The following is a 15,658-nucleotide window of genomic DNA, read 5'->3' as shown; positions in this document are numbered from 1 at the left end:
TTGATAGCGAAAGTCTCGGAGACCATAACATGACCTTCGACGTCCAACTGGAGGAGAGTAAATCCTCCACAAAAATATAGGGGGAAAAAAATCTAGAAATTTCTCGGCTGAAAAAAATTAACAAAAAGAAGAAGAAACTAAATAATAAAAACGAAATGTTCGCTAAAGAAAAAAAATCGGAATTTGTCACATTCCAGTGCAAAAGTCTTCTTAAGGTGAGGGGGGAAGTCAAATGAACAATTTACGTGAAAAAGAAGGAAAAACAGAGAAATTTTTTTTTTGTTGCTATTTTTAAAAATCACAAAATCTCCCAAAAAATTAAGAATAGTAAAGAATGACACCCCTACAGAAACACCAAGGTGACGATGAAGATTGGATTGGGAATGACGCGCAGCTCTTGTGGGAACGGCCGCTCTGTTCAGCGGTATCCTCTTGGATGCTGAACCAGCCAGTGTCTCATATATTCTGCTCCTCTCTCTCTCTTTCGCGCGAACGTGCACACGCTAATCCTTTATGTGTGTTGCACATGCACACACACACACACACACACACACACACAAAGCCAAGCTTTCTGTAGTTCGACACACACACACTCGTGCACTCAGAAGGGGGGATGGAGGGAGAGAGGCGATGTAAGAGGGAAGGGGAGGGAGTGAGCACAGAACGAGGAGTAGGCGGTTTATGAATAATGTCGTTCTCTCACTCCCTCTCTCTTGGCTACAGTATGGGTATGAGGATGGAAGATGATGCAGTTGAAAATTATAGACTGCGATTCGCAAATACACAGCAAAAAAAACAATCTTAATCAGTATTTTTGTTTATTAAACATCTAAACATCATATTTGAGAAGCAAAATGATAGTATATTATATATATTCTAAATATATCTTCATGTCTCATTTTCTAATTTTTGTTTTCTTGTTTTAAAGGCAGCGTAGGTGATTTGTTCCAGGATTTTTTTTTGTTGCTGGCTTAAAGTCTTTTCACATCCAGATAGCAATGCACTGTGTACATTTTAGCGACATCTAAAGGTGAGGTCGCAAATTACAACCGCCCACCGCTCAAGCCTCCCTTTCGAACCACAGAGAAGCTACGGTGGCCGCCACAGGACAAAGATTTCGTCTGAGACAGCAGAGAGTAGCTAGCGCTCTGTAGAGCAGTTTGTCCGTTTAGGGCTACTGTAGAAACATGGCGACGCAAAATGGTGACTTCAGTGTAAGGGGACCCGCGGTGTATGTAGATAGAAATGGCTCATTCTAAGGTAATAAAAACAGAACGGTTCATTATGTAAGGTCTGTTCTGTCAATAGATCCTCATAAATATTACACACTGCACCTTTAAGTGGCCTGAATGTAATTATATGTATATATATAGTCTGTGGAAGGCATGGGACCATAAAATATTTGTCCAATACGATGTCCTACCTGCCTGTTAAAGTATGTATTTTCATACTTCCGCGCACCATGCTGCGCATCAGCGTGTTTTATGCCATGCAGAGTTAGACAGACGTCAGTCATCAAGCAGCGCAACCAAAACAACAGCCACCTTTTATAGTTCCCCCTGAACCAAAACAACAAGCTTATGCTGCATTCACGCCATTACTACTGTAATTTGGAAGAGATGGAAACCTGTGACGTTATACTCTGAGCAGTTTGTGACTTGAACTTATACATTTCAATGGGAACACTATCTAGGCCAAAATGAATCTGTAGCAGTCTGGTGGTACAGCACAGTGCTCTTTAAGTTGTTTATGTTCATTATTATTGTAATGTTATGTGTTTTGAGACATGAGGTAGTTTAACACAGTATCATGTGTTTTGAAGAAGGCATGGCTTTGGAGAGCGCTCTGAAGGGAGGGTGGGATCTTATGCTTTCAAAGCTAGCTCGCGATTGCTAACCTGTCCAAAAATCATCTACCCTACCTTTAAGTGTTTAAAATGTAACACAATTTGGTGAGTTTTTTTGCTTAAAACAAAGAAGAAAAAAAACACCAAAGAGGTAAGAATTTAAGATATACTTAATTACTTAGTTCAAGATAAATTCAGCTTGTTTTAATGATGCCTAAATGATAGAAATTCCCCAAGCAATGAAAGTCCTATGTTGGTAAGTTTCTTTGTATGGGCATTTTTCGAAATATATATTTTTGGGTTTTTGGTCAGCTATTCCTTTAACTAATTAATTTTATTGAATTTACTTGATCGCTGAAAGCCTACATTCTCTTTGAATTATTTCTAGGCATATTTAATTTTTCATATTTCATAGGCATAAAGTCCTTATTAGTCCCTAATCTTGCTTCATGTCATCTTTCTTTTAATTCCTCTTCTCTCCCTCTTTCCTCCCTTTTATTGGGTGCCTTCTCTCAGACATCTATTTAACGTTTATGTATCGTCCAAGCAGCAGCTGAATGGGTGCCTTTGTTGGATAAAGAAAAAGAAATAGAGAGAAAGAGAGTGAGAGAGAAACAAGCGCCTCAGAATACTGATGAGTGACACTGTTGAATAGAGAGACGTCAAGCAGCACATGAACGGCTGTGTTCTGACACTATTGTGCTTACGTATTCATCACTAAAGGCCAACAGCTGCACGGCCAGAGCAACGTAAATTAGAAACAGTCAAGGGGTAGAGGTGGTGCTTGTGGGTAAAATTCTGTTAAAGTCAAGATGTTTGTAAGTAACAAGACGTAAAGGCCAGAAATACCAAGAAATGTGCATTGGTTGGGTAAACTTGTTGTGAATGTGACTGGAATTTTGGCCTGAGGATATCTATGGCATTTATGTTACACGCTCCACAGTAAGTCACACAGGGTTACAAAGAGGAAAAATCAATGTGTGAATTAAACCCACAATCAAACTTACTTACAAAATACAGGAGGGCTACATACACACTACAAAGTTGACAATGCCAAGACATGAAATGGCGATAAGTAATGTTGTGTCTGCCCACTTTTTCAGCGGCGCTGGTTCCGGAATTATGTTTTCCATTCATTTCTCCCATAGGGATTTCAAAAAAGTAATTGTTTAAGTGTTATAAGCCATGAACCAAGCCAACCAGATTAGAGATGAATCATAACATTACAAACTTTGATTGGAAGCAAAACAAATTTAAATCTGACCAAATACAAAGGTACAAGTCTGTGTACATAACGGGTTTAGTGAGGGAAATAACTTAAATCCCATGAAGCATTGCAACAACATAACCAAATTAAAAACGATGGAGAAATATAAACCTACACATTTAAAAATGTTGATTTTATATATATATTATATATATATATATATATATAAATATATATACTGTATATATATAAGGGCTGTGCAATTAATCGCAAAACAATCGCGATTTGAGCACATGCGCTTTCTAGACCGCATAAGGCTGCAATTTTATTTATTTATTTATATTTTAATTCAGAATAATACAACGTTCTTGTGCGCACTTCTCTCACTGCAGCGGACACAGCATGCAGTGCAAGTTTCTTTACGGAAAGAAGTGAGAGGTTTTACAACCTTTACAAGCGATGGCTGAGGGAAATTAGTCTATGAATGGAAGTAGGAATGAATTATATTAATGTATCTCTGAAGGGAAATGACTGCCTTGAGAAAAGAGTTGATGTCATTATTTTTCTTTTTCCCTCCGTGTACAGTGTTTTATAAGCTCAGCACTGCTTTGTTTTCTGAGGTTACCAGGGAAACAGCTCTATTTATCTTGTTCAAAATTGTCCATATTGCACAGCCCTATTGTATATATATATATATATATATATATATATATATATATATATATATATATATATATATATATATATATATATATATATATATATTAGAGCTGCAACTAACGATTATTTTTTCTGTCGACTAATCTACCCAAACTTCAAAGACACATTTAAATGATTAAAACTAGAGGCATATCTTAACTTTAATGTTACTTGAATGATGTAAACTACCTATATATAGCATGTTATATATGCATGTGTTTGGGACAGAGGGGAACCCGGTCGCATTTGAAGCAATTATATGCTGCCCATAATAAATAAAAGGGTCGGAGAAGAACACCGGAAAATGTGACCGAATGGACAATATCCTTCTGTATTTGCAATGCACACACACCGGTTCAGCTGCGCGAGACGAACACTGGCAGTGTGAAAGCCGGTGAAAGCCCAACGGGCGCGCGCCGCGCGGCTCCCGCTCTCCATGCGCACAGCTCCTGCTCTGCCACCGCGTGCAGTGTGAAACCGGCGTTACAGAGCGAACAAAGCACAGTTTTATTCGGCTTCTGTTTAAAGTACTCCCACACTTGTGAATATCGCGGTCTAGCTTTATATGATAATTGATAATTTTCACTATGCCCGGGAGCAGACGCCGCCATTATTCTCGATCTGTTCTATTCTAGAACATAAATAATGTGACGGCGACACGTTGACGCATTTCACGCATGTCAACGTATTTTCGTAGTCGCGTCGTTGCAGCCCTAATATATATATATATTTGTATGTTTATTACAAAATATGCATATATATTGAAATACTGAAATATTTTAAGAGTGTAGGGAGAGTGATTATGTAATTTGCAGTGCTTTATGGGAGTGGGCGGGGCTAAAGAGATCTTTTGGCATTTGTTTTGACTCTCTGATTGGTGGGATTTTCTGTACAGCATCATAGGTAATGTAGTTTTTCTCCACAAATTCCGCTATTAAACAAAGATATTAAGTTGAAATAATGCAGGCTGACAGCTCGTAGCTCGCAGTAAGGCTGTCTTTAAAGGTGTATAAGTTATTGTTAAAAATCAATTTCCCCTATGGAGAAAATGAAAGAAGTTTTTACTTCTGGAACCCACCTGTTCAGTTTAAGCCTAAACTACTTTTGACCCAAGTAGTATTAGTAAACAGACATGTGATGTCGACATTTGTAAACTGCCATCAACAGAAACACTGTTAAATGTGCATTAAACTGAGAAAGAACAGAGAATGAAAACACAGAATAGTGTAGTTAGCAACCCATGCTAACCAACAAACCCTTGGGTCAGAATGCCTAAACATACAGATAATTAAATAGTGCAACAGTTACACTATGCCACTTTTCCACCATTGGGCTGAATGATTCTAAGAACAGTCAAGAATGGTTCCAGTTATATTTCCACTTGAGCTTGATTTGGCATGGCACGATTACAAACTCGGCCTCAGCCTGGAATTCTCAGCACGGTTGGCTAATTTTAATAATTTTTTGAATCGTGCTGTAGAATGTGTGTGACGTCACCACTCAGGATTGGTCACTAATCTGTTGCCTGTTCTCTCTAGCTGGCCAAGTGCGCTATTTGAGCGATGTAAACAAGTTAATAAATGAAATAAAATGAAAAGAAATATCTGATCATCCTCCATAATGAGATCGCAATTTGCATCTTATAGCATTTGTAAACTCTTGGTTTACCATGCAAGACTGATGCATTTGGATTACATTCCAAAGAGCTCTATTATCAGCCCCACAGTGGAAAATTAAACCATATCTGTACCGCCTGAGCTGGATCGGCACGGAGCGGAACAGGGAAGCAAAGAAAACGATTTGGCCTAGTGGTGGAAAAGCGGCTTATGAGATGGCAGCCTACAAATTGCTTGCTTATAGTTGACAAAGAGGAAAAAAAGAAAGAAAGAAACCCCACAGATGTCACCTTTGCAATATCAGTGCTTACATCTTCTTAAAGTGAGGGGGGGAGTCCATATCAGAGGTGGAGAAAAACTATTTAACATCACCATTAAATCAATTATTTTTTATTTAATTAATGTGCCCTCGTAATATATAATCAAAATAACTTTCCCTCCCTCTTGCAGCAACATCTCTTCCCTGACATGTTTACTGGCATGAGGGCGGGACAACCTGTCACTTACATTACATCACAGCAATAGCAAACCACAACCATCCAATCAATTCCTGATGGACCCACTCACAATAGGGAAGAAAAGACTATCGCAACTTCCATTTCATGCTAACTTTTAGATAAAACATAGGAAAAATACTAGCAATTTTGCTATTTGCAACACCTCTGCAATACAGCAAGATTACTCATGACTGCAGGTTTTTGATTATAACTGAACTAATGGCAAGTAGAAAAGTGCAATGACTGAATAAACACATCAGTGCAGACTGATACCATTATTCTATAGACAACACAGCAATGGTAGAATGTAATTGGACACACACTATCAAATTCTCTCCTTACCTGCTACTGATGATGAGCGAATAAGTCGCGCAGATCCACTGCGCTGGAAAGCATTCTGGTAAGTCTTAGCTGTCACATGGCTGGTCACAGCTGGGGCTTTCAGCCCTATTGAAACAGTGCAGAAGAAATCAAACTTCATGTTAACTGACGGTGCAGTGGCAGGTTTCGGTGACTGAGTCAGATGTCTTGTGGAGGCTTGTATCTGCATGCGTCTTTTAATGGCAGCGGGTGGGACAGGGCGGGGCAGAAAGAATCCTGCTAAACCATCTTTACACACAAAGCAATTAGCAAGGCAATCAATATCAACTCTAAACACTCACATAATGCTAAAATTCGATCTTTATCTGCACTGCAAAATTTTTTAATTTTTAAGGAATATGTTTATCTTGTTTTGGGGCGTCAAAAGTTTGGGGTTGATAAGATATTTTAATGTTTTTTGAAGAAGTCTCTTATGCTCACCAAGGAATCAAAAATACAGTGAAAACACTAACATTGTGAAATATTATTGCAATTTAAAATAATTGTAAAGGTTTTCTATTTGAATATATATTTTAAAATGCAATTTATTCCTGTGATGGCAAAGCTGAATTTTCAGCATCATTAGTCCAGTCTTCAGTGTCACATGATCCTTCAGAAATTAGAAAGTAAAATAGAAATGTTTTGTAACATTATAAATGTCTTTACTGTCAATTTTGAACAATTTAATATGTCCTTTTGTACTGACCCCAAACTTTTCAATGGTAAGATTTTTTGTTATTATTCTTAATTGTTTGTTTTTAGAGAATTGTGGTACGTGTGCTTTATTTAATCCGTATTTTAAGTCAAGTCAAGTCACCTTTATTTCTATAGCGCTTTTCACAACACAGATTGTTTCAAAGCAGCTTTACAGCGATGATAGGAAATACATTTTGTTTTAGATGAAAAGCTAAAGTACGTTTTTGATTGATTCATTTCTGTTGTAAAAAACTGATTTCAAAATGTAAAAACGCATGTAAAAAAAATATTGCACAAAATGAAAAAAGTGAAAATGATTTCATCTCTTAAATGTCTTAGTGTGTGCTTTGGTCATAATTTAGACTTTTTAAAAATGTAATTTCAGCTTTTTATCTCATAATTAGGACTTTTAATCATAATTTAGATTTTTAAGTCATAATTTTGACTTCAAATCCAATACATTTATTTTATTTTATTAATTTAATTTATCAGTATATCCAAAATATATTTTCTGAAATATTTCTCAATATTTTATGCTTTTAATTTTGCTTCTAGGGCAAATGTATGGGATGTTTTAAGGATGTTTTTTTTAACAGTAGAAAAATATTAAAGAAGAGGATATTTGTGTATGATTTACATGCCATATTTTTAACCTTCCATTTTAAAAGATCTAATCTAATCTCTTTCTATCATAACAAAAGAAGTGGAACAACAATAATGAATTAGGGTATTAAAATCTGTTTAAAACCCTATTAAGAGGGGTATATGGTAGTAATAAGATTGTGATTTTGTAACATCAAAGAAGTGCTAATTGCAGTGTCATTAGTTTCAAGCAATCAGCTTTCCCACTGATTAATGATTATAGAAGATCTTACGACACGAGTGTGAGTTTCCCTTTGAGGCTGTTTTGATATGTAAATAATAAATGATGAGAGACAAATGAATGTGGACTGAAATATATGAAAATAAATGTGGGTGTTAGAGAGAGTTAGTTAGATTATAAGATTAAAACTTCATGTTTCTCTCACCTGTCACTGGTTTAGACGGTGTGGAGCTCGCTCTGCTGCGGTGACCTGATACAGGTTTCATAGCTAGAGACTTTCCTTGAATCGGGGAAGTGGGTGATTGTTTAACAGACTTCTCCTCACTCTTCATCCCTTCAACAGGAACTGATAAAAAAAAAAAATCATCACATCACATTATAAAATAATATTGTACACAGTGCAATAAAAAACTTTTTTTTAAAATAATATTTGATCTTTTTTTTGTTTTCAGAGAAAATATCTTGAATATAAATGTACTGTCTAGTTTCATGCACTTTGTTAATTTTTTTAAAAATTTCACTTAAAGCCACAAAATGTCATTTTTCGCCGCTAGAGGTCGCTTATTCAAAACAAAGGTGTAGCTTGATGATGCCTGGATTGCACAGAGCCTTTATTATGCCACAGACGACCGCTTTTTCCGTTCATACATATGTTATGCAGCGCTGTTTTATCATATTAGATACATTATTTGAGTGTGTTGAAAGTTATGTTATAATGCTACCCTGTGCGTTCGCTCAGCGGCTACTATCAGACATTTGTTGCACACTGTAGTAAGGTAGATCGATATTAGGCATGGTAAAACATGGTACTCGCGGTAAATCAAGAAAACGAGATGAAATAGTAAGACTAACTGTGTTGAGCTATATAACAATGATTAGATTTATGTTGATGAATGTATCCAAACAGTTGCTCACCTGTCTAATAAAACACATACTATATTAAAGCGTCTTTAGTGTTTCCATGGTTTCTACAAAATCGGAAAATCGAGGATAATGCGGGTGTGATGTCATTGATAGGCAACGCACAGACATGGTCCGTGTCCTGGTTAAAATTGCTTATTTCTCTAGATTTAAACATTCTTGCAAACATTTGGGATAATGTATAGTCTGACGTCGTCATACTCAGATTCTAGTCAGAATATGAGTCTGATACTGCTCCATTGGGTCGTGATTATTAGGGCGTGCTCCAACCAAATCAGGAAAGAAAATGCCTGCACTCAATTGGATAGACCTACAACCAATCAGAGCAACGGACTAAGTGACGTGTTGAGTGACGCATAGTTGTCAACAGAACTCAACTGCATGCACGCTGGAAGAAGTAGAAAAATAAGATGAGAGTAAACTATCTTTGCTGGTGTTTTAAAAAATAATTTAAGGATACACGGAGTACTTACCAACACGATCTTGTCTGGACATCACCAGACAAAGCTCAATTTAAGATTGAACATTGATCTGGGGAGTCTGCTATGTATTTTCTACTGCACAAGAGGCATGATAAACGAGCATAAATTAAATGAATCTGTACGCAATTGGATAGTCCTTCAACCAATCAGACCACAAGAGGCGTGATAAACGAGCATAAATTAACTGACTCTGTACACAATTGGATAGTCCTTCAACCAATCAGACCACAAGAGGCGTGATAAACGAGCATAATTCAAATGACTCTGTATTAGGGCTGTACGATTAATCGAAAAATAACCGAAACCGACATTCAGAACCTCTAACTGACGTATTTTTCCCATGTCGGTTATTTCGGTTTTCACGTGACTCCGCCCCGTCAGTCACATCAAGTGCAGTTTGCAGGCACACAGAGAGATGCAGGAGCGGTTATCTGTGTTTATAGATGCCCAGAATCACTATAGCAACTGCACGTTTTACACAGTTTATATACAGGTCAGTTAATTGCTGTCTTATAGCCTATGCACTGACACGCACACACACAGAGACGGCGCGCGCAAGCCCCGAAAGCCAGATCGCTTTCACTTTCGGGCTCATAAAGTTTGTCAAGTACATGCGTTTAAAGGCTTGCCAGTTTCAACATTTAAAGCGATTGTGCACTATTCAAAAACAACAATACGGACAATGTATCCGTTCAAGGCTCAGCTTTTTTCTGTGACACAGAGAGCCGAGCCGTGTCACGTCTCTGACAACGCGCGCGTCCTGAAGGCAGATTCACCTGCATCCTCACAAAGCTTGTCATTTCTATGTGGTTTAAGCCCTGCCAGTTTTCGACCATCAGATGTGTATTATGTTGAACTAATGCCTGATATATTGTGACAAACGAACACTCAGACAGAAGCTCACAAATCATGTGAAGATCGTGCAAAGAGAGCAGCGAAGAAACGCAGTGTCAACGCTGTCCTATGACTAAAGTAAAGTCACTAAAGTAGCTTAGAAACTCAACCGTTATAGGCATATATTTTATACCTTTGAAGTAAGTACAAACCACAGCTTCATAATGAATAGAGACGGTATGAGTAATTCACATACACAATCACTCTCTCATTAATGCATTCAAATAAATGTAATGTAGGCCTACTGTGTTAATTTATCTGTATCTGATGTACAACAAGCAGAAATCTGCCCCATAGACAATAGCCACGTTTCCATTACCCTTCAAATTGCGCAAATTGAAATTGCGAATTGAAAATACGCCCAATGGAAACACGTCAATTTCGCAAAAACTCCCATATATCGCAAAAAGGTTTTTACGCTAGCATGAGGTGGTTTTTCAGGCAATTCGAAAAAGGAAATTTTCGCAAAACTGCAATGGAAACAGTTTTTTTCACATTTACAGGTCACCTGGTACGGTCACGCATTGCTCTCACATAGGGCCTACATATAATTTTTTTTCCACTCAAGTATGTACGAGATCTTATGTCGTTAAAACGACATATATTTTCTCCTAATAAGGAAAGTGGCGTAACTTTATAATGACGGACCCCGGTGCAACCACAAATATCATAACTATCTATAGGCCTACTGTAATTATGACATATAATCAAGAAATGTATTAAAACAGAAAGACGCTATAGTTTCAGCCTTGCTCAAAAACTAGGTCTATCCATTCCCGACGATCTTGGTTTGCTTCTTATTTATTAAATATAGCCTACAGCCAAATAGTTGATTAAACATGGATCAAAATTAAAATACAATTTATACAAAACGAAATTAATTTTAAAGAAAGACTTTCTAGAAAACACAATTCAATTGTGCTCAAAATCCATGTCTCCAGACATATGCGCATCTGATTATGTAGCCTTACTCATGCTGCTCACTTTTCATAATCAACATATGAAATTAAAAGATTATAATATTTAGACATAGCCTAACTATATGAAACTAAATAGGCTACGTTTTCTTTAACCCTCTTTCCGACGAAGTCGTTGTCGCCTTTTGATGAACTTTTTCCTTATTCCAGCGGAAACTTAAAATACTCCGTCATTTTTAGCCATACAGAGATAAGTGCAAGACATAATTATAAACTATAAACTGTCTACTTTTATTTGTGTACACTCACGATAACAGCAAAGGCTGTGGAGTCAGGGAACAGATTATTTTGCACTCCACTCCAAACGCTGTCTTCATTTCAAAAATATATTTTGTTTATTAAACGCAAAGTTTTTCATTTCAAAAGCATTTCTAAATTCAGTTTATATTTCCAAAAAACGAAATTCCGAGCCAAAATAACGAAGTGGTAAAAAAAACGTTGAGTTACCACCATGCAAATTCGTCTCTGTATGTGGCAATGCGCCTGGCGTATGTAAAAGTCGATCATTCTTTACAGATGATGGTAGGCCTATGTTTGGACAGAAGACGAGTTCTTTATTAAACTCATAAAAAAACAATAGAATATAAAATGCCACAATTTATCATAACACCTCATATGTGCCGCTCAGGTATAAGGTGCTTTCCTTGCCATCAGTGCTATAACACGCACGTCTCTTTCCATTAAAAATAATGGCGTGCGGTGGCTGGGATATACATAAACCTAACAACATACGTAGCATGATTTTTGGAATGATTTATCACGAGAGGAAAAAAAATGTTTTAGTCAGTTCCATCAGTTAATGGAAACGCTGTCATTTCGCAATATTTTTTTGTCGACTTTTAGAAAATATCACAAAAGTTTTGCGCAAATCTGTAATGGAAACGCGGCTAGTAACTGCTGAAAGTGAACCGTTTCCTTCAAGTACTTTAAAATCACAAAGAAATTCACTTTTTCATTAGAAAAAAAATTCCACCTTTTAATAGTAGAAAATATTTACAGTACAAACCTTATCAGTGAACTTACTCAAAAACCTTATATGAGGGCAAAAAAAAAAAAGAAGCAAAATAATCGTTCAATTAATCAAGGTTTTTATTTTTGGTCAAATCGTTACAGCCCTACTCTGTATGCAATTGGATAGTCCTTCAACCAATCAGAGCACAAGAGGCGTGATCAACGGGCAACGACCCATCTATCCGTCATCGTGTTAAGCCCGCCAATAGCGCGCCAGGTGGATAAGCCAGTCTGTGATTGGTTCCTGCAAAAGTGTAACAGAAGCAGTAGGAATGAATGTACAGGTTTCCAGACTGAGTTGCAGGGCGAAATCAAATCGCCGGCAGATCAGACTGGGTTTACCTAGTCTAAACATGATCATCATTTTTGAGAGAAATAGTAAAGGTGAATTCATATGCGAACAAGTTCTCTGTTTAAGATTAGAACAAATTCAACCTAAGCGCTCATTTGTGACGTGGATGATTACGTTACTGTTACTACGTCCATCATCGTATAAAGTACGACCTGACAATTTGATTGGTCTGAACAGCTCTGGTTCGAGTTCATAGTTGCTCCACAACGGATCAAGTCCAGACTGAACTTCCCAACCTCAAATTTTGTGGGCGGGGCTAAGTTCGGATGGCATATAAGTATACGAACAATATATATAAAAATGTTCTAGTAGTTTTTGGATATTTTAATCCAAAAATCTTACATATTGTGCCTTTAAATTTTGTGATATTTGTTTTTAAATTTATGTTTAAATGTCTATATATCTCTGACAACATGTATTAATATCTTAAGCAGTTTCTCTAGTAAACAAATCTCATAAAACATAAATAAAAAATACTGATGATTAATATGTTCAAAAAATGCAATTAATAAATACCAGATCAATTAGAAACAAAGCTAAGCAATTCGTCACAGCACAACAACATGATTACTTTATCAGTTAATCATTCAAATAAAAGGCTTTTTGTGGCTTTTTAAATGTCAATTTTAATGAGCAATTTTGTATTTACCTTGAAAATCCTCTTTAGTCATTAGCCAAACACATTCATACCCATTCCTATTGAAACTACAGCTCATTACTCCAATTTACCATGACAACCCAGCGGCAATCTTGATTATTCTTGAATTTAAGCTCAGAGTGTGGGACAGCAGGAGAGTGTGGGAATAAACTAATCATGATTCTGAGAGGGTGTTGTGAGGAGGATGTTGTGATTAATGTCTACAGCGCACAGCTTTGGAATGGCAGAGATTGTATTGTATATATGACTGTTGCTCACAGTCACTGAGCTTTGAGCAGAACTCACAAACTCTAAGCAGATGTGACCTTTGACCTGAGGAAAGGAATGAGGGCAGTCTGAGTCTGATTTCATTAAAGCACAGAGAGAAAGTGCCATGTATCTCACATGTAATACCATGGTACTTTAAAGCCATAGTATGTTAATACCATGGTAATATAGAACAGTGCTCTCTTCCAAAATGTCCCACGACTGAGGTGCCTTTGAGCAAGGTGCCTAACCCCCAATCGCTCCACAGGCGCAGCAGCCAAATGGCTGCCCACTGCTCCGGGTGTGTGTGTCCACGGTTTGCAGTGTGTGTGTGTGCACTAACTTGGATGAGTTAAATGCAGAGGACAAATTCCTCTATGGGTTACCATACTTGGCCTTCACATCACGTCAATTTAACTTTCACTTATGGTAATGACTGAATACCATATACAGTACATGTTTAATTTACATATCAAGTCAATTGATCTTGTTTCTTTTATACTGGAAAACAAGACAACATAATGATTAAGGAAATGACTATATCCAGCGTGAGAAAGAGGAAATCATGTATTTTAGCACTAAGAGGTTTTCAAGTATGTAGTTGAAAACTGTCAAGATGCAGATGGTGACTTCAGACTCTATACACGCACCTTTGTTTACAGCAATACTGTTGCTTTCGCTGATTGTACTTCCCAGTGATGACGAGCTGGGGCTTGTGGGTAGGCCTTTGACAGGCAGTTTGGAAGAGGCAGTTCTCTGAGGACTCTTACAAAAAGAGCTGGAAACAGACGTTGGGCTGCAGGGTACTGCGGACTTGTCTGTGGTGCGCATCCTTGGAATACCTAAACACAAAAGAACAAAAGGGTTATAATTAAATTCTACTTGCTATCATACCAAAGCTTATTCCAGCTAGACTCTATATGTTTTCGAAGTGGTTCTATTCGGCCAGTTGCACTCACAGAGTGTTTAATTATTTATAAATGGAATATCAATGTGAATTCAGCCATGCTGATCTTGAGCACCTCCATACACATAATGATTCTGCTTTAAAAATAGCTGGCTTAGGAAATGTTCATGTTCATGCTTACAAACTGACATGAGTATAGATGACCCTGACTGACTTTTGTGTAAACACTTTTATTTTTCAGTACTCATCACCTTTCCTCTCTAGGTTGTAAAATATTTAAGGATCAAGAAGCTCAGCATACAAGGCGGTGTGCAGTAATCTAACATGTTATTATAAAATATGATGGTTTAACTCTATGTTTCGCACATAACCCCCCCCCCAAAAAAACAAACAAAAAAAGATTTTGCCAGGTGCCTAAAAATGGCTTTTACTCATTTTGTTTTCCTACTTTAGTGCAATGGCTAAAGCTGTATTAACAACACAAGTACTTTATTATATGCACAGCCATTCAAATGTTTGGGATCGGTACGTTTTTTAAATATTTTTAAAAGAAGTATCTTATGCTCAGCAAGGATGCATTAAATGGTTTATAAAAAAATATTAAAATGTTTAATTTTATAAAATTCTATACATAAAATGTAATTTATTCCTGTGATGGCAAAGCTGAATTTATCACAGTTGAAAAGAGTTGTGCCGCTTAATATTTTTGTGGTAACTGTGTGGTTTAGTATTCTTTGATGAACATAATATATTTGAAAGAGAAATCTTTTCTATCATTATAAGGGACAGATTTACTAACAGCTTGCGCCAGTGCAAACCCTCTTTTGGTGTTAAAAAACTACTACTGTCAGGATGTACGAAAGACATGCGGTAATAAATTAGCGCTGAAAAGGCGTGGGCACAGTTATTTTTTCGGCTGAACTTATTGCATATGCATTTGTAGGAGTTTCCCTTTCAGACGCAAAATCTTTCTTAAAAGCACATCTTAAACCAGACGCTAACTGGTAGATTGCGTTGGACATTATGGAAATTATCACGCTACATATGTGTTCTTTAAATTGCGTGTCGTCAGTAGATCACGTGCAGAACTTTCCACTCCCATCTGCACTTTTCTGGAATTGCGCTTTCACGCTAATTTGTCCCTGAATGTCTTTACTGTCACTTTTGAACAGTTTAATGCATCATTCCTGACATATTACATATTATATAAACATATTCATTTATTTAAAATAAATCGTACCGACACCTAACCTTTCGACGGTAGTGTAAATAATATTATCAAAGAATATGTATAAAACACATTCCATGTTATTAGTGTTATGAATGTGTTATGAACATTTTTTAATATACAGACAAAGGTCAAAGAAGAAACTGTTCAAATGTGCATATGATGATTTCCCCAGTGAAAAGTAATACATTTTCCATTAAATGTCATGTTACTCTGTTAATTGATTGCTGAATGTATA

At 36.8% G+C, this 15,658-nt stretch overlaps 1 protein-coding gene across 2 annotated transcripts in view; it reads right to left on the bottom strand.

Annotated features, from left to right (window-relative positions):
- Window positions 1-15,658, bottom strand: part of mtus1b (microtubule associated tumor suppressor 1b) — a 70,993-nt gene that overhangs the window by 24,759 nt on the left and 30,576 nt on the right. For both annotated transcript variants that reach the window (XM_079813570.1, XM_079813571.1), the window contains exons 4-6: window positions 13,936-14,127; window positions 7,950-8,090; window positions 6,208-6,312 (exon numbers count right to left, since the gene is read on the bottom strand). In XM_079813570.1, coding sequence (XP_079669696.1) covers window positions 6,208-6,312; window positions 7,950-8,090; window positions 13,936-14,127 — 438 coding nt within the window. The remainder of the gene's footprint in view (window positions 1-6,207; window positions 6,313-7,949; window positions 8,091-13,935; window positions 14,128-15,658) is intronic.

This window comes from Gobio gobio (genome assembly GCF_949357685.1).
Source record: "Gobio gobio genome assembly, chromosome: 3".
Taxonomy (NCBI): domain Eukaryota; kingdom Metazoa; phylum Chordata; class Actinopteri; order Cypriniformes; family Gobionidae; genus Gobio; species Gobio gobio.
The sequence above is the reverse complement of the archived record's forward strand: the minus strand, read 5'-3'. Positions and strand labels throughout refer to the sequence as shown.